This window comes from Podarcis liolepis, assembly GCF_965112155.1.
Source record: "Podarcis liolepis genome assembly, chromosome: 16".
Classification (NCBI taxonomy): domain Eukaryota; kingdom Metazoa; phylum Chordata; class Lepidosauria; order Squamata; family Lacertidae; genus Podarcis; species Podarcis liolepis.
The window spans coordinates 11257099-11284382 of NC_139567.1; the positions used below are offsets into that span (position 1 = coordinate 11257099).

General features: G+C 45.2%; 1 protein-coding gene across 7 annotated transcripts in view; it reads right to left on the reverse strand.

Moving 5' to 3' along the window:
• The window catches only part of PKNOX2 (PBX/knotted 1 homeobox 2), a 416847-nt gene that overhangs the window by 15048 nt on the left and 374515 nt on the right, over positions 1–27284 (reverse strand). For all 7 annotated transcript variants that reach the window (XM_083480587.1, XM_083480583.1, XM_083480589.1 and 4 more), the window contains 3 exons: positions 18818–18947; positions 14505–14602; positions 9698–9817 (listed from right to left, as the gene is read on the reverse strand). In XM_083480587.1, coding sequence (XP_083336713.1) covers positions 9698–9817; positions 14505–14602; positions 18818–18947 — 348 coding nt within the window. The remainder of the gene's footprint in view (positions 1–9697; positions 9818–14504; positions 14603–18817; positions 18948–27284) is intronic.

Below are 27284 nucleotides of genomic sequence, written 5' to 3' on the forward strand. Positions count from 1 at the left end.
GCATTGGCCATGAGGGTCTCTTGCTTCCCACCCTACCAGTCCCAAGGGACACCTCCTGCTGCCGAATGAGAGGGAAGTTGCCCGACACATCAGTGGCACTTGAGCAATATCTCTGAGCTTGGGTGCCTTCTTAGATTCCCACACGCACATGCAAGACCTCTACAAACGCAAGCAGAGCTGTCCCGCCTAGGAAGAGGTTTGCTCTTCTCCCCTCGATGGTGCTGCAATTTGTTCCTTCAGGCTGCAGGGAGGACACTTGCAATAAATCCTTCTGTTTTCAAAGCACCTTTCCCATTAATTAATTAAATTGCACAGCCGGCAAATCAGGGCTGTCAATCAGTTTCCATTGATTTGGCAGGCGGAATCAGTTCGGAGTTGCCCAAGGTCAAACTCTCAATCATGGAGAGATCCCAAATAGAGAACCTCTCGCAGACCTTCTCCCTTGGAGGTGGGGATGAGGAGGAGCTATAGGTATTTTAGCTCAAAGTAAGTAAAAGACGCGGGTGGCACTGTGGTCTAAACCACAGAGCCTAGGATTTGCTGATTAGGAGGTCGGTGATTCGAATCCCCGTGACGGGGTGAGCTCCCATTGCTCGGTCCCTGCCAACTGCCAACCTAGCAGTTTGAAAGCACAGTGCAAGTAGATAAATAGGTACCGCTCCGGTGGGAAGGTAAACGGCGTTTCCGTGCGCTGCTCTGGTTCGCCAGAAGCGGCTTAGTCATGCTGGCCACATGACCCGGAAGCTGTACGCCGGCTCCCTCGGCCAATAAAGCGAGATGAGCACCGCAACCCCAGAGTCGGCCACGACTGGACCTAATGGTCAGGAGTCCCTTTACCTTTACCTTTACACTGTATTAGTAGTATTGGTTACACTGACTGGCAGTGGCTCTCTAGGGCTCCAGGCAGGAATCTTTTCACAACTTTGCCTGGAGATGCCAGAATTGAACATGGGATCTTCTAAAGCTGAAGCCCTTCCACATTTGGTAACATGGTGAGACTGCCAACGGCGGAGGAAGCCTCTCGGGCACCTGGGGGCGGTGTGCCCAGGGGCAGGGCGAACTGCCCATAGGGGCAGCATGGCCCATGCCTTCCCTATGGGTGCCGTGCTCCCCGTCTCTATGGGCGCCAAATGCCCCATCCCATCCCTATGAGTGCCGTGTGGCGCCCTTAAGGAGGGATGGGATGGGGTACATGGTGCTCTTAGGGATGGGGCGCACTGTGGGGCCTCAGCCGCCCCACAGACAGCGCACGAGCCTGCAGGCGCCGAGACGCGTGGCTCGTGCACACTGCAGGCCCCACGGTGAGTGCTGCTGGCTGATTTGTCACCCCCGTCAGGGTGGCACCCGGGGTGGAATGAACCCCCCCTTCCTATGCCCCTGGAGACTGCTACCAGTTAGGCCTGAAAACAATCCTGTTTGGCTTTCATGGAATGTTGCATTTGTGAGCTTTTTTACAGTCACACATTACCATGCAAAGTGTTTTTCTGTAAATGTCCCTTTGGGCCACCTGTCTAGCAAAACAGGAAGATGAGAGCAAGGGAGGGCAGACTCCAGGCTTGTTGTTTTTTCAACTAGAACCTTGAGATCCCTAAGTGGAGCTGGGTGCAAAAGGCCCACTCTTGGAATGAAAGACCAGGTTGCCTTTGAACAGCTGTTGAACACGGTTGAGAGGCACCTTCTCCTTCAATCTGTTGTAAGGACCAGAACGGGACTGAGGGAGGCTGGAGGGACATTGCTGCTGCCGTGAGTGTTGTTGTAACAACAACAACAACAACAATTATTATTATTATTATTATTATTATTATTATTATTATTATGGTACTTCAGGTTAAGTACTTAATTAGTTCTGGAGGTCGGTTCTTAACCTGAAACTGTTCTTAACCTGAGGTACCACTTTAGCTAATGGGGCCTCCCACTGCCACTGCCACCGCATGATTTCTGTTCTCATCCTGAAGCAAAGTTTTTAACCCGAGGTACTATTTCTGGGTTAGCGGAGTCTGTAACCTGAAGACTATGTAACCTGAAGCGTATGTAACCTGAGGTACCACTGTATTATTATTATTATTATTATTATTATTATTATTATTATTTATACCCTGCCCATCTGGCTGGGTTTCCCCAGCCACTCTGGGCGGCTCCCAGCAGAATATTACTACTACTACTACTACTACTACTACTACTACTAATAATAATAATAATGATGTGATAAAATATCAAACATTTAAAACTTCCCTGAGGAAGACTGCTTCCTGCTGCATGGCCCATTTCCACCTGGCCTAGGGGGCGGGGCCCAGACTCACCTTGAACAGCTAAAAGAGACTCCTTGGTGGCCAGAGGGACATTGCTGGAACCACTCTTGGGTTGGGGCAGCTGGGTAAAATGTTTTAAAATGTTTAAAACGGTTTTAATTTTGGTTCCTCTGTTTTGTTTTTGTTGGTTTGGGGTTGATTAAATGTTTAGTTGGGGTTGGGCTCGCTTCAGCAGCACAAATACTAAAATTGTAACAATACAGAGAAGATTAGCATGGCCCCTGCGCAAGATAAGAACATTGGCAGGATTACTGTAATAACCAGCAGTTTTATAAGAATATATATTTAAAGCAGATGAATAAATGAGTAAATTAAGTTAATTTGGAACATGCAGAAAATATAAAAAATATGGAACCGCAGGAAAAAAATTAAGGAACTGCAGAAAGAGGGGGAAGGAAGTCGAGTTTTGAAATGTTAAAACAGTTGTAAAATTATTGAAATGTATAAAACTGAAAAATAAAAATAAAAATAAAAATAAATGTTTAGTTGGGGTTGGTGGTTATTTTAATTCGGGTACAACTGTATATTGATTATTATGGTTATGATATGATCTTCTGTTGATTTATTAGCTTAATTATAGTCTGCATAAGATATTCTGGTTTTTTTTTTAAATGTTTGATTTTTAAAAATGTTTTTATATATGCTGTAAGCCACCCAGAGTGGCTGGGGAATTCCAGCCAGATGGGCGGGATATAAATAATAAAAATTATTATTATTATTGAGTTCACAGCTCTTCCACATACAAAATCCATTTCTGCTCGCCTCTCCCCTCCCCATTTCAGTGGTGGGGAATCATTTTGTTGTTGCAGTTGTTAAACAATAAGGGGTCGGACACTGTTGTGGATCTACTGTTGTGGATCACCCAGGGGATCTGCCAGTAGATCTATCTTCTGCCATCCCTTGGGCTACACCTATGAGAAATGGTTGCCGCGTGCCGTGAAACGCAGCCCATTGAACTGATGGCTAAATGAACACCCCCACACCCCCACACCCCCAAACAGAATGTGAAAAACATTTAGATTAAAAACTGCATCCTAACGACCCCCCTCTCCCCCAAAGCTTCAGGGATAATTGGGACAAGAAGCCTGGAATGCCCCAGAGTCTCTTTCTAACAGTGCTAATTGCATAAATCTGTATTAATTGCTGTGTAAAATAGTGCTCTGGAAAATCTGCCAAATGCCTTTTAATTCTTTTGCAGTTGGAGCCAACTGTTGTGAACGGATGATGGGAAAAAACAACAACAACATGCTCCTCAAGGCAGCATCCTATAGGCTATGGCACATTTACAACAATGAGTCACAGAAAGGGCGATAAGATACACATTCAGCCCACCTCTCGTATTCCATGCAAGATTGCTTGCCGTGTTGTATTTTCCTGCCTTGTATCATTTTACAGGCTCCCAAGATCCCAGCATGGCTTTCCAGGCTTCTCCTAGAACTCGTCTCAAAACATATATAAAAAAGGATGTGCCCAGCTGTGTAAGATCAGATGTAAGATCCACTCCAGTGATCTGTTTCCAGCAGTTGCCAGACAGATGCCTTTCGGAGGCTCGTGGGCGGGATAACTGTCCCCCTTGTCCAATGTCCCCAGCATCTAAAGAAGGAGCTAGGAACCTGGACCTCACCAGAAGTTGTTGGGCTCCAACTCCCACCAGTCTTGGTCACATCGCCAATGACTAGGGACAATGGGTGCTTTAGTGCATAATGAGTATTGCACCAGGACCAGGGAGACCTGGGTTCAAATGCTCATTTGATCACAAAGGTGAACTTGAGCCTGTCACTCTCTCTCTCTCTCTCTCTCTCTCTCTCAGCCTCATCGCAGGGCTGTTGTGAGAATAAAATGGAAGCAGGAAGATGGGGACCATGCATTTTGCCTTGAGGTCCTTAGGTGAAGGACAGGATATAAATAAATCACATAAGTAAAATATAAAAATAACTAATTAAAGAAATAAATGATATAATAGACCTATCCTTTTCTAAAGAACTATCTGTGGTCTAAACCACTGAGCCTCTTGGGCTTGCCGATTGGAAGGTTGGTGGTTTGATTCCCAGTGACGAAGTGAGCTCCCCTTGCTCTGTCCCTGCTCCTGCCAACCTAGCAGTTCGAAAGCATACTAGTGCAAGTAGATAAATAGGTACCAAAGCAGCAGGAAGGTAAATGGAGTTTCCATGCTCTCTGGCACTCGTCATGGTTCTCCATGTGCCAGAAGCGGTTTAGTCATGCTGGCCACATGACTGGGAAGCTGTCTGTGGACGAACGCCGGCTCCCTCAGCCTGAAAGCGAGATGAGTGCTGCAACCCCATAGTCGCCTTGCACTGGACTCAACTGTCCAGGGGTCCTTTACCTTTTATTATAATATTAATGGTGCCATTATGCATTGTGTAAAGGAGGGCATTGCACTGTAAATTGCAAACATGTTGGGTGGAAATCAACGTAGAACAAAGTGGGGTACAGACATGGGGGACAAGGTCTGCTTGCGCAATGGGATTCCCCCCTTCCTCCCGCACATTCCCTAAACCTGTTCTAGGGGTTCTCCCAACCCTCCAGAGCAGATAGTCCTACTGAGAGAGCAGAGCATGCAACAATGCCATTGAATCCTGCCTAGTGGATTATAGCTGGTGCCAGTTCTACTCAAAGTAGACACACTGAAATTAATAGACAAAACTAACTGGGGACCAATAATTTCAGTGGGCCTACTCTGAGTAGCTTAGATGGAGACATCTCATTGCTAATGAATCACACTGGCTGACCCATCCCAGGTTGTAATATAAGGAGGGACACTCTCAGCATTAATAATTGTAACTCTACTCAACTGCTCCCCCCCTTGACTTACTAACATATTTTATTTGTAATCAGTTCAGCTTTCTATTTACTTACAGCTTTGTAACTGCAACCCAGTATAAACCAGGTTTACCCCAAATACATGTGTATCACCCTTAGCTTAACTTAATGAAGCAGAATTTAATGAGCCAAATTTAAAAGTTAGGGCTGAAGCTCTTTATTCTCAAAGTGCTGAGGGTGATATTACTTGTTGGGTTGCATATATATGTCACCTGCTTCCTTTCTTACCCAGTGATTAACACATATACTAGACGAACACGGCCATTAGATTCTATGTTGTGCATTGCTTTGTTTACATAACACAGACCTTGCAAAAGGGGTGACATCCAAGGTTTAGAAACATGAACCGACATGAATCATTCTATAGCTCAAAATCAAGCTTTCTGGTGTAGAATCCAGAAAAGGTCCCTGCATGTTTCTAGTTCTCAATGAGATGTGGGAACAGAGTCTTGTAGGAAACACACAAATGAGTGAAATGAAGGGAAGTGGGCAATTCCAGCTTCAGTCCATCATTGGAGAAGAAACAGAAGGAATACTGATCCACAAGGGAGGGGGTGGGGCTGAATAACACATGAGAATGAAGAGGCCTGAACCAGTCAAAGAAGCCCAAGCCAGTAGGATACATCTACAAAAAGGCTATTATGCCCCAAAACTCCTTATGAGATTGTGGGTTGGCATATGCATGTATGTTGGTCGTTGGTTGTCTAGCAAATCGGAATATATTTTCTCTCTTGGGCACTAGGTGGCAGCTATAGCCCTAAGTATGAAAGCATGTATTGCTTCCACATAGTGGTCAGTTTCCCTCTAGCCAATAATGTTGGCAAATAGGAGGGAAAATGCAAAGCATGGCTGAGCTTTCCCTCTAGAGGAACTCTACCATTTATTGTAGAATATGAACATATTCCGTGAGTTCTAGACATAGAGAAAATTGGTGCCATTGTGCAAATTGCTCGACTCCTCTTCCTTCCCAACTTTTGCAGCAGCTGAATATAGGCTGCTTGGGACTATGTTATCTTTGGCTGATCCAGAAGCAGCAGGCAGGCGTGACACACAGAATCCTGCCCGGGGGCTTCCTATAGGCATTTGGTTGCCCCCCCGTGAGAACAAGGGGGACTTTTGGTCTGATCCAGCAGCCAGGATCTTCTTAAAGTTATTGTTTTCAACAGGCCAAGATGCAATGGAGTGAGATGTTTTGCTTTGTGCCAAAATGCCACATGGATCAAGTGAGTGATGTTTTAAACATTTTAAAATAAGGGGTAGGGATGGGGAGAAATTTGATCCAGTTCACATTTGAACCTGAATTTATCAAATCTGTGCTTTCTGAATCAACAAGGAAACCCAAACACAACCTTCCTTCAAAGTCTGAATTTTGCAATGCAGTTGTCCTATCAACCAATGCATGTATTAGGGGGAAAGTTTGCATAAAAACATAGACATCAGTGGGACTAACATACAAAAAGCATTACGTTAGGAGACACTGCTTTCAAAAATGTGCACATCAGTCGAAACTACAAATGTCAAAAACTACAAAAATCAAAATGTAAGGATTTCAAAATCCAGATCCCCAGATCTCAGTCTGTGGATGTATGAGAACTCACATCAGTCGTTCTTTCTGACATGCTCTCTGCCTTTAAGCTAAGCCTACACCAAGCCAAATGCTGCCAGTCATGTCTTGTGGTCTGTCACATGCTTGACAGCTGCCTCTGTTTCCGAAGGCCAAAGAAGGTAGTAAGATCAATAGATTGATTGAATCCCTGATAGGCTATGAGATAAAACTCACGGGTGGCATTTGATGTGGAGGATTATAAGTAGGTCTGGTTTGCTTTAGTATGTGACAACTGTTCCACTGTCAGAGGCGCTAAGCTTCCGACTGCCATTTCCTGGATTCACCGGTGGGAAAAAGTGCTGTTGTGCTCAGCTTCTGCTCTCAGGCTTCCCAAAGACACCTGGTTGGTCACTGTGAGAGCAGGATGCTGGCCATGGGACTGAGGTCCATCTATATCTATATTCAGGAAGAAACGTGCTAAGAGGAAGGCACGCTTGGCAAATCCACACCGTGATCAACTCCCGCCCGGAAACCCATGTCCCCACTGTGGAAGGATGTGTGGATCCAGAATTGGCCTCCTCAGTCACTTACGGACTCATTGTTAAAACCGTGTTTATGGAAGACAATCTTACTCGGCTACAAGTGATAGCTACAAGAGGAAGAAGATGAAGAAGAAGGAGGAGGAGGAGGAGGAGGAGGAGGAGGAGAAGGAGAAGGAGAAGAAGGAGAAGAAGTAGAAGTAAAGAAGTATTTATTCAGTAGTGACTGGTGAGGCATATGGGTTGGGCACTCCTCCTGGCTTTCCAACATAACGGGTCGCTACCACTTACCAAGAGGGAGAGGAGAGGTGTGAGGCATGGGGTGCTTGGTGCAGTTTGGCGGAACCAGTCCAACACTACCGCCATGACTTGCTGAGCGACAGTGACCTGCTGTGCTAGGAAGCCGGGATGGCAGCAGTGCCTCACATGTTCTGCCTCACTGAATGCTACAGAATCTCTCTCTCTCTCTCTCTCTCTCTCTCTCTCTCTCTCTCTCCCTCCCTCCCTCCCTCCCTCTCCCTCTCTCTCTCTCTCTCTGTGTATGTAGTATACAGTGGTACCTCAGGTTAAGAACTTAATTCGTTCTAGAGGTCCGTTCTTAACCTGAAAAGGTTCTTAACCTGAGGTACCACTTTAGCTAATGGAGCCTCCCGCTGCCACCGTGAGATTTCTGTTCTCATCCTGAAGCAAAGTTCTTAACCCGAGGTACTATTTCTGGGTTAGCGGAGTCTGTAACCTGAAGCGTCTGCAACCTGAGGTACCACTGTAAAGGTAAAGGTAAAGGGACCCCTGATCATTAGGTCCAGTCATGACCGACTCTGGGGTTGTGGCGCTCATCTCACTTTATTGGCTGAGGGAGCCGGCGAACAGCTTATGGGTCATGTGACCAGCATGACTAAGCCGCTTCTGGCGAACCAGAGCAGTGCACGGAAACGCCATTTACCTTCCCGCCGGAGCGGTACCTATTTATCTACTTGCACTTTGACGTGCTTTCGAGCTGCAAGAGCAGGGACTGAACAACGGGAGCTCACTCCATTGCGGGGATTTGAACCACGGACCTTCTGATCAGCAAGCCCTAGGCTCTGTGGTTTAACCCACAGTGCCACCCGCGTCCCTTGGTACCACTGTATCTGTATCTATATCTGGTGGGGTTTTTTTCTGGGGAAACTCAAAGGTACACAGTACCAGTACCCTTTCCCCTAGAATAAAAGCACTGGTTAACAGTAGGCCACTTACTATAACAACTTCATGCTGAGTGGTAGCACCTTCCCCCCCACCAGAAGAAAGGCACTGACTATATCTGCAAGCGCCCATAGACATGTAGCTCAGTCTTGTTAGAGATTAAGAGTGCAGAAATTGAGAGTGCTACTGTATTTACTTTTTTAAAAAGGTTTTAAAAAATGGGTATTTAGCAAAAGCCTGCCTCCTGTTGGCTGTTTCTTTCCCAAGGGTTTCTCCAAGTATTTTCTCATGGATGATTGGCTGGGAACACCCATGTGACTAGTCCAGGGAGAGATGCCCCTGGCACCTTCACAATAATGTTTTCATCGAATACTGAAGATGCACTGCTTTACCCTTTGACCCTTGAGTTGCATATGTTTAGAAGCCACCCTAATCTTGCGATTATAAATTGTTTTTTAACGTTGTATTTTAAATCATTGTGGACATGCCCTGGGACCTTAGGGTGCTGGGCAGGTAATATTTGTTTGTTTGTTTTTACCCTCACTCTGAGGGCAATTGTCTAAGTTTACCCTCAGTAACGCTGCCCCATAGTCAAACCCGATTGGCTATGTAGTGCTGTGACATTCTATTCACTGATTGGTTAGGATAAATTGCCCAAGAAAACACAGCTTTAACAGGAAACAGATGAGCACAACCGCACTGAAGTTGGGAGAGAGAGGGGGAACAAACAACAGCAAGCAGGTACACCTAAACGGGTTTCAAAAAGGTGTTTCCAGGAAATATTTTAGTCCCGCTGAAAACAAGATTTTTTGCAAACTGAAACAGGTAAACATTTGGCACATCCTAGGCCTGGGTACAAAGGTGTTTGATTCTGTGCCGCCAGATGCACCTAATGAGTCCCTTAGAGCCTGAGAAGTCTGTCATTCTTTGGTACAGCGTAGAGGAAGAAGGCCTTTCCTGCCCTGCTTGCCATTAGTATGTGCATGCTTAAGCTGCGGCGGAAAAAGCCACTGCTTGCACCTACTGTACAGCTACTAAAGCAGATCCTTAGGAATGGGCTGCTTGGCTTTTTCCTCTAATCCACAAGATAAAGAATAGTGCACAGCTTCCTGTCTGCAGTCTCTTTCTCCGGCTATTGTGAAGATGTTTGTGCTTATCCTAGATAAGCAAGCCACTTCATGGAAACCCGGGCATTGAGCACCCTTTGGACTGGCTTCTCCTTAATGGGAAAACGATCCCAAGGGGTTAATCGCTCAGACACACTTGTTAACTCCTCTCACCATAAGATGCTGGAAGAGCCAGGACCGCATGATATTCGTGGCATGCTTCGGCAGGACACCTCGTTTGTTCTTTGACTTTTTATCTTCGCTGTCAAGAAGAGAGGTCAGGTCCAGGTTAACCTACGGGGCAGGGAAAGAGAAAGGGAAGCTTAAGCAACAATGCAGGTGAAAAAGGGGGGGGGGGAGAAAAGGGAAAGAGGGCCTAGGTTGCCATGGTGACACAGATCGCAACGTCGGTCCGATTTCACGGTGGCTCTTGCGAGGCTGGAGACGCTTGCGCTATTCAGAGAGGAAGAGAGCAAAACTAACTTAGGAGGAACACTTAGAAGCTGGGGAAGAAAGGGAGATCAGTAGGCTTTTCCGCTGTGCCAAAAGTTTGAGTTAAAAATAAATAAATCTGCTTATGAATGAAGATGCAAGACTGGAAGAGCCTTGCAGGGTCAGGCCAGAAGTCCATCTAGCCCAACACCCTGTTTCATAGCACCCAACCAGATCCCTATGGAAAGCCTGCAAGCAGTTATCTGAGTGCAAGAGAGCTCTCTCTACCTGGAGATTATTGATTTGTTTGTTTCCCCCCTTATTTTTATTATGTACTTTGTGTTTTTTATATTGTATTTTTGTGTTGTGAACCACCCTGAGGTCTATGGATTGTTTAATAAATGATGATGATGATGATTCTAGCAACTGACATTCTGGGTCATACTGCTACCGACATTGGAGTAAGAACATGCTACTCATCAAATTATGACCACACACATAAATGGCATGGTTTCATCATACATTTTCATCTGCACAGTGGTTTGGACAGGGAGTGACTTATGATCTTTCTCCTCGGAAAGCACCCTTGCACCAATGCTGGAAAGGTTGTGGAAAAGCTAATACATGGAAGGAATGATTTGAGCAAAGCTCAGGAAATCTCCTCTCCAAATGCCACTTTGGGAGTCGAGGCGCAGACTTGGGGAGAATCATAAAGGAGAAAGTAACTCCAAGTTTATCAGGTAGACCCCAAGCTCCACCCACAGCTTCTCCAGGTAGTGGAGGAAAGGCTCTGGTCTGAAACCTTGCAGAGCCACTGCCAGTCAGTGTAGACTAGACTGAGCTAGATGGAGCAATAGTTTAAGGCAGCTTCCTATGTTTGTGTTTCAAGGACCCACCACCCGCTTGAGGATAAGAAAGACACATGGACACGGTATATTAGGTTAATGGGCTAAAAAAGGCCACAACTTTATTGATTACAGCATGTGGGAGGTATTGGCTTAGGCATTGGATAAAACAACAGAGCGTGACTCCACCCCCTCAGGAAGGGGTGAGTCTATCAAGGGTTAACCACCAGTGGGAGGAGCCTGTTGATGCAAATACAACTGAAAGCTCCCCCTGATGTCACCGGGGGTCGTGCCATGGCCCTAGCCACCAGCAAGGGTGTTGGACAGGATCCACGACCGCCAGATTCCTTTACCGGAACACCCATAAAGAGGAGGGGTAGGCGATGGCCACACCCTGCCCTCCAATCCACAAATATATTCCAATGCCTAACCGCCAATACCAAAAAGTTGTGACTATTTGCTACGAGGTAGGCGAAAAACCAAGTGGCCGGTGCCAATTTGCCAGTTGGATAAAAATTCCTACCAGGCCCCTTGACCAACCAAGGTGACCAACCACAGGTCCATAGCAATGTCAAGAACCAAGCTATGAACTAAAGGGAGGGTGTGTGGGTGATCCGACAAAAACCAGCAGCAGAATAAAGGGGAAGCGCTGCTGCGGTCGCATTTGGGCGGCTAAACCCCGCCCCAGAGCCTCAACCTGATTGGTTGGCCTTTTATCTAGGGCTGGATCAAGATTTTAGAGGCCCCAAGTACTGAAAAACAAATGGTGCCCACCGTATGCAATTCAAAATTTGAAAAAAATACTAAACTGAAAAATAAAATTTGATTTTTCAAAGTGACACAAAACTTACATGTATGCTGAAATGAAATAGCGCCCCCCTCTCAAGTTTCTGAATGCAAAATCCTTTCAAACAGAAATTTCTCATATATTTTTTGGGGTGCCCCTGCCTTGCTGATGTCTGAAGTGCCTACTGGTTAATATGACGCTGCTTTGGCCTTTTTGATTTCCCTGTAAGTCACTTCCCAGTAAATAGCCTTAAAATACCCTTCAATCTATTAATCAGTGTTAAAATGTAAAATTCTCAATAGGATTCTTCTTAGCAGAAGAAGGTTATTATTATTATTTTTTAAGGCTGGCAGAAAAGAAGAGGAAATGCAAAGATCTTGGGAAGCAGGGGAAGAGAAGTTTTTAATGAGGTTGCAGGAAACTGGAATCTCAACGTCAAGTTAAAAAACACACACACAGACACAGACACTTTTTTTTTTAAGGTTCTTCATAAAAACATTTCTCCTGCATGAATTAAACATCAGGATGGCAGCCCTGTGTCAGGTATAAATGATTCCCCCAGGTACCGCTTGGGATGTATTGCAAGGTCTGGGCTGAATAAATTACCCAGGCAATACAGAAATAACATTAGGAGTGCTTGTCCAGGGCTCCACCAGTGCCACAATATTCCCAGCATACTTGTATTCAACAGATCTGATCAATTTCACTCTAAGATCTGAGCTAGCAACAGCTTTTACACATTAAATAGAATTGAGATTCAGGTTTTGTTTTCCACTCCTCATCCCCGAGCTGAGAGAAAGACGAGGAATTGGGGGATATGACAGGCCTGCCAATGCCTTTTCCAATAGGTTTTTATATTATTATTATTAAGCTTTAAGTAAAAAGGGGGGAAAAGGAAAGAAAGAAAAGCTCTAATGTAGAGAGAGGACCAGAGAGATTTTAAAGGAGCTCAGAGACTGATCGGGTGCAGTTGTGGTCCCGCCAGTGCTGACTCAGTAGGAAATGTCAGTACATCAATGCCTACGCTTTTTCATTATTATTATTATTTTATATAAAAAAGATCTGAGCTTATATAGCAAGCACTGTATGATTTGCTTCTCATTAATACAAAACAGGGCGGGGGCAGAATAAGTGGGACACATTTCAATAAGTAGGTAAGGATTTTCTGCCCGCAAAACTCTGATGGAGAAACTAACTGGGAATGCTATTTCCTACTACAATAAAATCTCCATTATTCGTACCTCTGTTCTCTGAATTTTCCAATTAGCAGAGTGATTTAAGTGTCTCCCAGGATGGAGATGGATGGTAGTGTTTTCTTTGGGGGGGGCGGGGAACCCACTGAAAATTGTATTTAGGGGCATGGCTAGATTCTTAAAGCATTTAGGGAACAGGTGCACAAAAAATTGCATAACATTTGCATATACAAATTAGGAACGAACAATTTCCTTCCAGTCTCTCATTTTTTTCAAACTTAGGGTTGGTTTGCCACATTTTTGCACATTTATAAAACCCCTAGTAAAAATTGATCAGCATTTTATCACATGATTCTCTAACAGATTCATGTTTGCATGCAATCTTGCTTAACATACACATGTCTAGAAAGAAATTTCACCCAGTACGATGCATTTCTGTATGTTATTTTCACCAATATATGCATTTTTACACCCACTTTCCTGTAACATATGCATTTTTGTTCACATTTCTTCAGTTGGCGGAATTTATTGCAAAATTCGGAGAAATGTGAATTTCACAGAACATCTGCATGTTGGCTTCTGTATTGTTTTAGGATGGGTAAAATAGGTAGATGTGCATTTAAATGTGAAACAAACTGAATCCCCCCCATTCCCAATGTGAATGGATCTGTACTGATGCCACTGGAAAATTAAAGTTGCGCATGGGTGAGATCTCACCAGCATTGCACTTTGCAGTGTCCAACAGATATCTTATAAATAAAGTTGTTGTTTTTTATAAAGTAAGTTAATTTTAAAACAGGGGGTTAAGAAGCAGGAGAACTGGGGCCAACTGCAAAAGATCCTGGGGCTGAGGCCACCCACCAACATCTCCCATGGTGGTATTAGAGAAACGGCTTGGCCAGTGGTTTGTACACTTCTCCCATTATCACCTTGGGGTGGAACTACAGGTCATGTTAAAGCACAGCATTCTTGCTTCCCTTCCATAATGGGGAGTTACAAATTATACTTTGAAGGCATATGAGGCCACCATCTTGCTAAAGCTATGCAGGCCTGGGCCTAGCCAAGGTAGGTTAAAAAAGTAAAGGGCCCCTGCAGGGTTAAAGGTAAGGTAAAGGGACCCCTGACCATTAGGTCCAGTCGTGACCGACTCTGGGGTTGCGGCGCTCATTTCGCTTTATTGGCCGAGGGAGCCGGCGTACAGCTTCCGGGTCATGTGGCCAGCAGGACTAAGCCGCTTCTGGCGAACCAGAGCAGCACACGGAAACACCGTTTACCTTCCCGCCGTGGTGGCACCTATTTATCTACTTGCACTGGCCTGCTTTCGAACCCCTAGGCTGGCAGGAGCTGGGACAGAGCAATGGGAGCTTACCCCATCGCAAGGATTCGAACTGCCAACCTTCCAATTGGCAAACCCAAGAGGCTCAGTGGTTTGGACAACAGTGCCACCCGCGTACCTATCCAAGGATCCACATTCCGAAACAGCATTTTCTACATATATTCAGTGGAAGAAGATCCTCTGCCAGGAGAGGCAGCCCTGCTTTGAATGTGGCAGCTTCATACCACCCTTTATGGATCTTATGCCACATTCTCCTCTTTGAGAGGATAGATCCAGATCTGTGAAGTCTTAGACTGACTTCCGTTTTGAATGCTTCAAAACAAACCAGATCCTAAGTGATCTCCTCACCCTCTTTGGTTCCCCAGTTCTCTTAGGCAGTTGGTCTTACCTGCGCGTTCTGGATCTGAATGGCTCCCTGTGGGATTGCTTGGGTTACCACCTGGCCCTGAGACGTTACCATAGTTACAGGCTGGTAAAGGGCTCCACCTGGCAAAGAGACAGGATTTCACAGCAGAATTTTAGGAAGACAGCTGAAATCTATCGGCAGAACAGAAAAGAGAAGAAGTTTCAACCAGCCTCATGCATTTGAATCAAAAGTTCAGTGGGGGAAACCTGTATCGGAAGGGATCCCCACAGCCATCTTCACCTGAAAGATCCCATAGGCTGTCCAGTGGTCTTAGAAATCAGGACCAGCCAAAACATAATGGATCTAAAGCCATTATTTGGATTTAGTATATTTCCAGAGAGACATGAGAAAAAAATAAACAGAATCATTTCCACCCTGCTAAAGCCACAAGACTTATCTTGCAGGATCCCCCACAAGAAGGCATTTGGAGGGTAAAGACAAATGTCACAGGCAACATTTTTTTTGTTTGCTCTTTTTAGCAAACCAGTAAGAATTTGCTTCTCAATGGACACAGAAGGATTTAGGATTTAGCCTTGATGGAGAAATTGACTGAACAAATACAGGCATTTGATGGACAAACACAATCAGACTCATATATTGATTGACAGATGCTTTACACTTATTTCTTATATGAACAATACTTTGGTATAGCATTTCTCAAATCAGCCTGTTTGTTGTTGTTTTGTTCATTCTATGACAATGTGTCTTAATAGATGGCAGTGCTCAGTTTAGCTTATTGCATTTTCTGGTCTTCTTTGGAACTAAGAAACTTTATTTTGTCTGATTCACTTATGTTCTTTCTTAGAATTTTTTTTTTTTTTAAAGACAGTTTAAGGATGAAGAGAAACATAAAGGCTTTAAGGTAGGAAAGGGAAACCAGAGACCCTTCATATGGTATTGATCTCCAGCATGCATCATGATCAATGGTTAGGGATGATGTGTACTGTAGTTGAACAACATCTCGAGGGCCACAGGTTTCCTGGCTCAGGTGAAGATGAAGGGAGATGTATCATTCTAAGGCTACAGTCCTATGGACACACACACTTACTGAGCTCTGCTGAACTCAGTGGAACTAACTTCTCAGCAGACATGCATAGGATTGCACTGCTAGTGTGGTGAAAGTAATATGAACACATATCCACCGCAGACTAAGCCAGTGTAGTGTAATGGTAAGCTTGTTGGACTAGGGCCTGGGAGACCAGGGTCAAATCCCTACTTAGCCATGAAACTCATTGGGTGACCTTAGGTCAGTCGTCGTGTCTTAGCCTAACCTACCTCACATAATATACAAATACAAATCAATCAATAATAATAATAAAAATCAGGGAGGTGAATGTGTCTCTACCCCCATCATTCTGCCCAGAAACTGAGGTCCAGTGCCGAGGGCCTTCTGGCGGATCCCTCCCTGTGAGAAGCCAAGTTACAGGGAACCAGGCAGAGGGCCTTTTCGGTAGTGGCACCTGCCCTGTGGAACACCCTCCCACCAGATGTCAAAGAGAAAAACAACTACCAGACTTTTAGAAGACATCTGAAGGCAGCCCTGTTTAGGGAAGCTTTTAATGTTGAATAGATTATTGTATTTTAATATTCTGTTGGAAGCTGCCCAGAGTGGCTGGGGAAACCCAGCTAGATGGGCGGGGTATAAATAATAAATTATTATTATGATTATTAAATAATTTCCAGGACATTTAAACTGATTGATCTGAATTTGGCTTCATTTTGATAGGAACGGAGAAGAAAGTGACAACACCTTTAGACGGGGAAGGGAGACTGCAAACCACCAGAGTCCATGCTCTGGTACAAAGGAAGATGTCATGTCAAGTGAGACCATCAGTGCGTCTTGCTCAATATCATCTATCTTGACTTGCAGAAGCTCTCCAGGATTTCAGGCAGGGGTCTCAATCAGCCCTACCTGGAGATGCCAGGGATTGAACCGTAGAGCTTTTGAATGCAAAGGAGATGCTCTGCCACCAAACTAGGTGGGATGGGATGAGATGGGACTGGGAAGAATAATCTGCTGCAGATACAGGGATGCTGTGACATTTCAGCAGGAAGTGTGTGTGTGTGTGTAAATCTGATTTGGTCTCAGTGACAAAGCAAAAGGCCTGATCCCGATCCATCATTTTCATGCCGGGAAGGAATATAGCAAGAATCGAAAGTGAGGCCCCTGTGTCACTCTCCTGACAAGAGAATGCTTCTTGAATAACAATTGCTCACTAGCCCTCTTCAGATGGCAATTCAGGTAAAGTCAATGTGTGGACAAGGGAGGGGGAAGCACAAACAGAGCCTGCACAGGGTCTATCCATGTGCAAACTGGATTCTCTCTGCAATCTGTACTATCTCTTATTGCAGGGAAATAGCACACGGAGGGGACAACGGGAACGATCCCATCCCACACATTGACTTGATTTGAATCAGAGCCATTTCCAGGCCCTGGAATGCTGCCTGATACCTATCAGGCCATAGCGGCAGGGTGACACTACTTACATGGTTTCCAAATTCTGGGGTCACTGTGGGTTACCGGAAGGGAGAGGGGCAAGGCAGCAGGGAGGCTGGTGTGGTATGGGTGCAGTGGCAGAGCCAAACCACCATTCCTGCCACTGTACCTCCACTGTGCCAACCTCCTAAACCCTCCCTTGGTAACCGGCAATGACTCTGGGACTGGGAAGCCATTTTAAACTTCCCACAGTCCCACAAAGTACCTTAATGTTGCTTTAGGGTGCTGTGGAAAAAATTTAAATAGTGGGGTGGGAGGAAAGGGGGAAGAGCAGGCGATGCTCCACAAGGATGCCAGCCGCCGACAGTGGGAAGGGTCTGATTTGCCACCGGAAGACATTCTACCTGTTTGCTCACCTCATTCATCATAACACTTGAGTGCATATGGAATTCAGGGGTTTCATGGAGGCATGGTTCTAACAGACGTGCCGACATCCTCAAGAAATGGTGGAAGGAGACCAGACGAGACCATTTTCTGGGAATCTTTACTAGGACCGTTGGTCCATCTTGCTCACTACTGTCTACAGTGACTGGCAGTAAGTAGGTCTTTAGTGTTTTGGGCAGTGTAATGGGAATTGTAGTTGCTTGTGTGTAAGTCACGAACTTCTCTGAACTGCTTGTTTGGTTAAACCTTTCCCTGACTGAAGTGCTCTCCAGTGCGTCTGCTTCAGTTGCTGGCAGAATCCGTTAGTGGGTGTTTCCTAAACTTTTTCCAACATAAGAATTCCTTGACAGCCAGTCTCCTCCTAGCCTCTCTGCGCGGAAGCCTTCTGTGCAGAGTAGGCGTGCCCAGTGGTGGTCCGGCACTCTCCCCGCTGATCTCACTGGAAGAGTCCCTGAGCCTTCCCTCCAAAGTGCTCTCCTCCCCTTTCTTCTTGGTGTCACCTTGATTTCCTTCCCCCTCGGAACCTCTCTCTCTCTCCTTGCTGGTTCCCTCTCCTGCACTATTGGGGCGACTTCTCTCTCTGTTGGTCTCCGATGTCAGTTCCCTGACAGGCAGGGAGTACCTCTCCGCCCTGTATGGAAAAGCCAGGCATTGAACCTGGGACGTTCTGCATGCAAAGCAGATGCTCTACCACTGAGCTGTGGCCCTCCACTGACAGACAGAAAGTAGTAGTAGTAGTAACAACAATAATAATAATAATGATGATTTATTTATACGCCGCCCATCTGGCTGGGTTTCCCCAGCCACTCTGGACAGCTCCCAATAGAATATTAAAAACACAATAAAACATCAGATATTAAAAACTTCCCTAAACAGGGCTGCCTTCAGATGTCTTCTAAAAGTCAGATAGTTGTTTATTTCCTTGACATCTGATGGGAGGGTGTTCCACAGGGTGGCCACCAATACTGAGGAGACCCTCTGCCTGGTTCCCGGCAACCTCACTTCTCACAGTGAGGGAACCGCCAGAAGGCCCTTGGCGCTGGACATCAGTGTTTGGGCTGAACGGTGGGGGTGGATACGCTCCTTCAGGTGAATGGGCCGAGGCTGTTTAGGGCTTCAAAACCCCTCGAAATATTACAAAAAAGCCCAACAATGCATGGTGAGTGATTTGTGTGTTAGAAGTTCTGTATTTATGTGAGAGAGACATCAGAGGGGGTCTGTGGGTGAATGGTGGTGGCTTTTAAGAGGGGAATGGAGAGTGCAATGAGAGGTGTGTTTTTTTACGCAGCCAGTTTCCCCAGGTTTTCCTCACGATTATGCACAATTCAAAGCTAACTATCTGAGGGAGTTTAAAAATACCAAGCATGCAAAAGACGCGACTAACATGGTCAGACGTACGCTCCACGCCTCCCACCTGACACAACTTGTGAGTTGACTGTTGTCATGGAGATGTTCCCCTGCTGCAGTGCTGATGCAGGCACCACGATTCCTTGGGGGTTGCCGGATACTGCAGTCATTGAGTTAGGAGAATTCTGCAGCATATCCTAGAGACAGACAGAGAGATCGAAAGAGAGGAGCTTAAAACACACGGTGCCCATCACAGGCCTCTGCTGCACTTCAACTCTGAAGACACCACAGAACTCTGCGGATGAGAATGAAGAAGACGTCCGCCCCACAAACAGCTGCATTATAGATGGCATGTATAATCTGGGTGCAGCCTGGTTGGCGTTGACCGTGACAGGGTCTTCTTGGTGGTGACTCCCCATTTGTAGAATGCTCTCCCTGCTAGGTGTATCTATCTACCTTGTTTTTAAAATTCAAAGGGATTTAAAAAAAACCATTCCTGTTCACCCAGGCATTTGATGGCTGAAATATACTGTTTCTGGCAACCCTGAAGTCATTAGCTGTGAGGGTATATGATTTAAGTTTAAACGTTTTGAAATGTTATTAGTATTTTTACATGTTCTTAAATGATTTAAATACATTTTTCATTTCATTTTAAATTGCATTGTTTTGTTATTGTGATGTTTGCCCCTGTGTTACTGTGGGAGAAAATGCAAGCTAGAAATGTAATAAATATTATTACTTATTTATTTATTTACTTATCTTTGTTTGCCACTTACTACCCCCCCCCAAAAAAGTCTCAAAGCGACTTACAATTTTTTAAAAGTACAAATACCAAATTAAAATACAGTGGTACCTCGGGTTAAGTACTTAATTCATTCTGGAGGTCTGTTCTTAACCTGAAACTGTTCTTAACCTGAAGCACCACTTTAGCTAATGGGGCCTCCCACTGTCACCGCACTGCCGGAGCATGATTCCTGTTCTCATCCTGAAGCAAAGTTCTTAACCTGAAGCACTATTTCTGGGTTAGCGGAGTCTGTAACCTGAAGCATATGTAATCTGAATGTATGTAACCCGAGGTACCACTGTACATCAAAAGATTAAAAAAAACTAAAAATGCTCATCGTGCCATAACATGCAAAGGATGAATGAAAAATGAAAAGATGAACACCAATTGTGAGCAAAATGTGTGGGTAAATAAAAATGTTTTCACCTGGCACCTAAACATTGACAATGCCAGGCACATCTCTCTGGGGAAAGCATTCCACAGGCAAGGAGCCACCACTAAGAAGGCATAGCCATGCATTGACACCCTCTACAACACCCCTGGAAGGGACACACAAATAAGAGCCTCAGGTGATGAACTCATTGTCCGGGTAGGTTCATGTAGGGGCAGTCAAAAACATCTGGAGAGTACCAGGTTGGAGTAGGACTGCAGGAAGGTCTGTAATGGTTTCAGAAATCTGTAGAAATGTCCCCTGTTGATGGGGGCACAGTGATGGTTTGCATGCACATAACTCTGTGGCAGAACAAATGCTTTGCTTGCATAAGGTCCCAGATTCAGCCCTCATCCTCTCCAGTAAAAAAAAAAGCATTTCAGAACATAGCCATCCCAATTAGTCAAATCTCTGCCCTAGCAACCGGGGGCAACCAATGGGGTGTTGTGGCGATCCAAAAGGTCCCGTCCCACCACAGGGAGGCAGTTTATGGTGATCTCACCACAACACATGCCCTCCATGATGGAGGACACGATTTGCCCCATGATGGGTCATAGCTCTCTCCTTTGCCCCTTTGCTGCCCCCTTTTACTTAACCCCAAATTTCTTTCTTGGGTGATCACCTCCTTTTGCCTCATGCTTGCAGGGCCACCTCCACAAAGTTGCCTTATTTCCATTTCTATCCCTCTGAATCAAGCTGCTCCAGCAGCAAACTCATGGAAAATAAAAACCTATTGAATGAATGTGTTGCAACACATTTGTCCTTCCATTTACTGAAACAGTAAATCCGTTGTGTTTGGCGGGCCAAGCATTTCTTGTAGTTTTAAGAGCTTAGTTAAAGATGCTAGCGGTGAACAAGGTCAAATGATAATCACGAATCCAGATGCTACATTTACTATTTCGAGAGAGGAGTTAAGAAAGAAAGAGTAGAGAAATGTGCATTGAAAAGGAATCTACAGTACAGGAGGCAGATTCAGTTTAATTCCTTGAACCTAACTCCTTTTCACGCCATTAGGGGTTCCTAATTTGTGGGGAGTGAAGATTCTAATCTGAATTAGCAACCCTGAGTCGCTGAACTATGAAAAATGGTAGCTATTCCAGATTAATTAATAAGGGATAAAATATTACTGCCTTATCTACATTCCCCTAAATAGTACTTGTCCTCCATTAGGTCTTGCTGACTCCCACACTAGTTTTAAGCTGATGCAAGTCTCCAAGGTCAGGTCTGGAAACTTAAACGGAGGGCTTGCGTTTTATTTTATCACTTTCTTCCTCCAAGGAGCTCTTCCTCTCCCACAATTTATCCTCACAACAATCCTGTGAGGGAGCTTAGGCTGACAGACGGCGATTGACCCAAAGTCATTCAGCGAACTTCACGTCTTAGCAGAGATTTGAATCTGGATTTTCCAGATTTGTAGTCCAACATACTGTACTGGCTCTCACATCCTGCATCGAGGCAACCCAAATTCTGTAATGTACATAACTTATGTAAATGAGGGTCACCTGAATATATTTACATAGTGTACTTTGTTCTGCTTTTGCGAGCAATAGAAAGGAGCTATGAAGAATACCCACATTTTGGTCCTAATGGTCAGAAGACCCATTCTGGCTTTTGAAATTTAATCAGGTATTGCCTATGTCTATGTCTGCAGTCTATGTCTGCAGTTTTAAGGTCTAGCGACTCTTTCTTCTTTCTTTCTTTCTTTCTTTCTTTCTTTCTTTCTTTCTTTCTTTCTTTCTTTCTTTCAACAACACTGATATTTTCCTGAGGTTGAACAACGTGCAACAGTACCAGTTTCTGTGCTTGCATGGTGCGACCATGGAAAGCTCATGACTGATTGCAGACTGGGGTTTATTACCTGCCGATTAAGGCTTATTTCCTTGCTAAGATATTCAGCTGAAGCCCTGCTCTGGGTGTCATTGCCTTCAGAATTGAGATGCAGTGAGGCCCGTGGCTCCTGGGGACAGGGCCTTCTCTGTGGTGGCACCTGGAGTTTAGAACATGATTGTTTGGCCCCTACAGTGTTACCTTCAAGGCACTGATTAAAGTCTTCCTCCTTTATTTGCCCAAGCTTCTGGGAGTGTTTTCTGTGCATAACTTACCAGTTGTGGCTTATTTTGCAATGGATCACTTTTGTTTTATTGCCAAAAAAATGAACGAATTCCCATGCCTCACAAATAACCCAGAGATGCATTTTAAATAAAAGGACACATTCTACTCATGTAAAAACACGCTGATTCATGGACCGTCCGTGGACCAGATTTAGAAGGCGATTGGGCTGGATTCGGCCCCCGGGCCTTAGTTTGCCTACCTATGCTAACGTATCAGGTATGCAGACAGAGTTTTAAATAATGAAAGAGAAATGTTAATTGTATGCCTCACAACTGATGTAGTACACAAGGCAGTCTAAAGCCACCCCACTTCCCGTAAGCTCAGGGTCTAAAATTACTTTGGTGCACAAAGGAAGGATGAGAAAGAAAGAAAGAAAGAAAGAAAGAAAGAAAGAAAGAAAGAAAGAAAGAAAGAAAGAAAGCAAGCTAGGGAAGAGAAGGAAGAGGCAAAAAAAAAAAAAAAAAAAAAAAAGGCTCCACTGCATGACATAGGATGATATTGGCTTTTGGCTTTCATTCAAAGCTGCCTCAGAAACTTATGTTGGTTGGGAAGTCAGGATATAAATGCTTGAAAGAGAGAGAAGAAAGTTTGCCCTCCAGGAAACCAAAGCCATTACACGTGTACTGAAAGGGCAACTTTTGTGGCACATTGCTGCTTAAAAAAATGCACCCTTCTTATTCTTCTGACTTCCACTGTGTCCCCACAATATGGCACTCGTGACTCAGCTTTGAGGCTTGCTTAGTCCATTGTGCAAGCCATCTGCTCCTTTTGGCTGCCACCGGCCTTGCCGGCGAGATGCGCCTCTTGCCGAGGCGAGCTAAATATACAGCGAGAAATTCTCCTCCGTGAGCTGGCGGCACTATCGGTATACAGCTTGCAGCGTTGGGAAAGCCCCAAAGCAAATGATGCAGAATAGAATTATTCAATTATTAAAGAAGACATTCTTGTCATTGTTTGGGATAAGAGGTCACCATTCAATTAACACTTTTTTGTCGCTGATTAAATATTTGCCTTATCTGAGTAAACCCATACGGCGTGGCATTACTTTCTCAACGTCGTTGCTTGGCGCACAAGTAAACAAGCATCAAGCGCCCAGAAAAAAAACAACCACACACACACACCCAGGAAAGTCTGAGCAAACAACCCAGCACAAACACATTGGGGGCAGATTTTTAATTTATTTTTTCCCTCTGAACTTTCCATGCATATATATTTTTTTTACAGTGCTGAGATCCTGAAGAAGACTTTTATTTTCAGCCTGGCTTGCTATTCCAGACCCCCAGGAATGTTTTGCTGGTTCATCTCAGGGCCACTTGGCCCAATCCAGACCCTGCAGTTGAAAATAGGGACCTGATTGTAATTGTGACTCTCTATTTAGTACTGTTCTCAGAGCGCTGTTGGTTTTTCTAGTGCACCGGTCACCAACAGGGTGCCTGCGGGCATCAGTGCAGCCACTAGTACAACCTATAGCACCTGATAAAGTAAATATCGCCTCATAAACCCTCAATACACCAGAGACTGTTAGCTCTTCCTGCTCAGTTCTAGTTTGCACTGTCTCAGCCCTCCCCTACATTGAAGTCATTGTGCTGCACACAACGGCAACCATTTTGAGATGTGCAGCGCCCCCACGGCAGCCATTTTGTGACTGGCACCCACAGCACTCTCAAATCCCCAAATGTGCTCACCCCCTCCAAAATATTGACAACCCTTGTTCTAGCACAATGAACTGAATATTGTATCAGTTATTTAAATACAGTCATACCTCATGTTACGTTTGCTTCATGTTACGTTCTTTCAGGTTACATCCCGCAGTGACCCAGAAGTACCGGAATAGGTTACTCCCGGGTTTTGCCGCTCGCACATGCGCAGAAGCGGCAAATCACAACCCGCACATGCGCAGACGCGCCACTGCAGGTTGCGCTCTTTTCATGTTGCAAACGGGCCTCCGGGAAGGATTACGTTCGCAACCAGAGGTACCACTGTAGTCTGTGGTTTTAAGTCTTAATGATTTTCCTAAAAAAGGCTTATCGGGCACACGAGTCAGGAAGCTAGACAATAACTATTATGTCTTACTCACAAACGGTATAGCAACTGGAAATGCCTGATTCTATCAATTCGCTGCCACGTCTTTCCCCGAAGCCTCACCAAGTAATTTTATGGAATGACAACTAATGCTTTCCCTGAAATGTGACCCAGGCATTTTATGAACTTCTCATTGTATAACAGTAGAACCGTAGAACGGGCTTTATTGTCTTTAGTTTGTAATGTTTTGCATTTTATTCTACCCCACCCATAATCCCCACCCCGAAAAGACAATAGCAATGTTGTGGTACATTCACAGAAGACACTGGGTTCAATCCACACCATGTCTCGGTTGCACTGGGAAAGACTTCTGTCTGGCACCCTGGAGAGCAGCTGCTAGTTAGTGTTGGAAATATTGAGGTAGATGAACCAATGGTCTGACTCAGTACAACCCCCCTCCCCAGCTTCCTATGTTTTGTTGAGATGTGGTTTATAAACAAACGAACCAATAAATTTGGCAATGAGCTTCCATCTGATGCTGCTGTTGCGGCAAACCAATTTTGAATGCAGAAATTGCCATAGAGGGGCTTATAAATAAACTTGACTGTGTTCAACTGTTAAAATTCCCATTCTCATACCAACGCCTGAGCCGTTTATTTCGTATTGCTGAAGGATCTATTTATGGAAATATTTATATGCCACAATATCATTTAAAAAGTTTAAAGTGGTTTACAATCTAATACCTACTCTGCTCTTTACTTTCACTTTGCAGCTGTGTTCGCACCCAGATCATATATGTTGCTTCCCCGCAAGAAACATGGGTACTATAGTTCACCCCACATAGCTGCAATTCCCAGAACCCATAACAAACTACAGTTCACAGGATTCTTGCAAGGAAGCCATGTCGTTAAATGTACTTTAAAAGTATAGTGAAATGTAAAGGTAAAGGTACCCCTGCCCGTACGGGCCAGTCTTGCCAGACTCTAGGGTTGTGCGCTCATCTCACTCTATAGGCCGGGAGCCAGCGCTGTCCACAGACACTTCCGGGTCACGTGGCCAGCATGACAAGCTGCATCTGGCGAGCCAGTGCAGCACACGGAACACCATTTACCTTCCCGCTGGTAAGCGGTCCCTATTTATCTACTTGCACCTGGAGGTGCTTTCGAACTGCTAGGTTGGCAGGCGCTGGGACTGAACAACAGGAGCTCACCCCGCTGCGGGGATTCGAACTGCCGACCGTGTAATTGGCAAGTCCTAGGCGCTGAGGTTTTACCCACAGCGCCACCCGCGTCCCCTATAGTGTAGTGTAGATGGCACCTAATGAACTTTGAAGAAGCTCTTATATTTTTGTCAGAGATCCACACTTTTGAAAAATTGTTTCGGAGGAAGCCCTTCTCAATCTGAGGGCCATATTCCGTTCTGGGCAACTTTCCAGGGGCCACATGCCAGGGAAGGGCAAAGCCAGAGGCAAAAAAGGCAGAGAAATGGATGCAGATTTCATCTTTGTACAGGAAGCTATTTTCTTTACTCTCAACCCCTCCCCCCTCTATCCAGGCAAGAAAGAAGCATGATCAGAATTCAAGGACAAATTCCAGCCAGGCAAAAACACTCAAAGCACAGCTGGTGAGGGGTGTGGCTGAGGAAGGGGTGTGTCCCAGGGAGAGCCCCAAGGCCCAGATAGAGTGGTCTGATGGGGTACACTGGTCACCTGGGTTTGAGGGTCCGCATTCCTAGGAAGATTATTTATTTGTTTATATCCAGCGCTTTCCCCCCAGCCAGGACTCAGTTCCAGCACCTCTCAGGGGGGCTCCATTGCCATTATAAGAGAACAAGGGAAGCATTCATGGGGAGTCCCAGCACCTCTTTCCCCAGAAAAATAGCACTATTAAAACCCACCTTTTTCCGCAGACCAGGACTCAAGATTGGCAGTGGTGTATAAAATGGAGGAAAGCTGATTTTTTTTTCTGGTACACTTCTCTGCTCTTGCTGATTTCCTCATTTAGGAACCCCATATAAGCTCCCAAGGAACTCCAGTGTTCCCTAGGGTGCAATTTATAAACACAGGAGGTTGATTAAGACTGAGCCAAACCATCATTCCATCTAACTCAGCATCTACACATGTCAGCCACAACCTGCTGCTCTCCAGATCTTCCTTCCATCGCCACTAAAAATTGGCCATGATGGCTGGGGAGCCGTAGACAAAACCATCTAGAGGACTCCAGGTTGGAAGAGGCGTAGCATGAGAAGAGTCTGCTGGATCAGGCCATCTAGGCCAGCATCCTGTTCCCACGGGGGCCAACTGGATGCCTGTGGGAAACCAGCAAGCAGGATTTGAACACAAAAGCACCCTCCCTTCCTGTGGTTTCCAGCAACATTCAGAAGCATTGCAGTCTCCATCAATTTATCCAATACTCTTTTATAGTCATAGTTTAACTTTGCGGTATGTGAAGAAGTCCTTTCTTCTATCTGTCCTGAATCTTCCAGCCTTGACACTGGTGGCATCACCCCAGGGTTTTCCAGACTGCCAGGAATGGGACCTGGGATCTGTGGCCTAACACTCAGAATGTAGGAGGCTTTCCTCATCAAGAGCTGTTGTTGTTGTTTAGTCGTTTAGCCGTATCCGACTCTTCATGACCCCATGGACCAGAGCACGCCAGGCACTTCTGTCTTCCATTGCCTCCCGCAGTTTGGTCAAACTCATGCTGGTAGCTTCGAGAACACTATCCAACCATCTTGTCCTCTGTCGTCCCCTTCTCCTTGTGCCCTCCATCTTTCCCAACATCAGGGTCTTTTCCAGGGAGTCTTCTCTTCTCATGAGGTGGCCAAAGTATTGGAGCCTCAGCTTCAGGATCTGTCCTTCCAGTGAGCACTCAGGGCTGATTTCCTTCAGAATGAATAGGTTTGATCTTCTTGCAGTCCATGGGACTTTCAAGAGACTCCTCCAGCACCATAATTCAAAAGCATCAATTCTTCGGTGATCAGCTTTCTTTATGGTCCAGCTTTCACTTCCATACATCACTACTGGGAAAACCACAGCTTTAACTATACGGACCTTTGTTGGCAAGGTGATGTCTCTGCTTTTTAAGATGCTCATCAAGAGCTACATGAACCTTTTTAACAGATGCTGGGGTTTGAACCTGGGACATTCTGCATGCGAAGCAGGTGCACTCTCACTGAACGATGGCC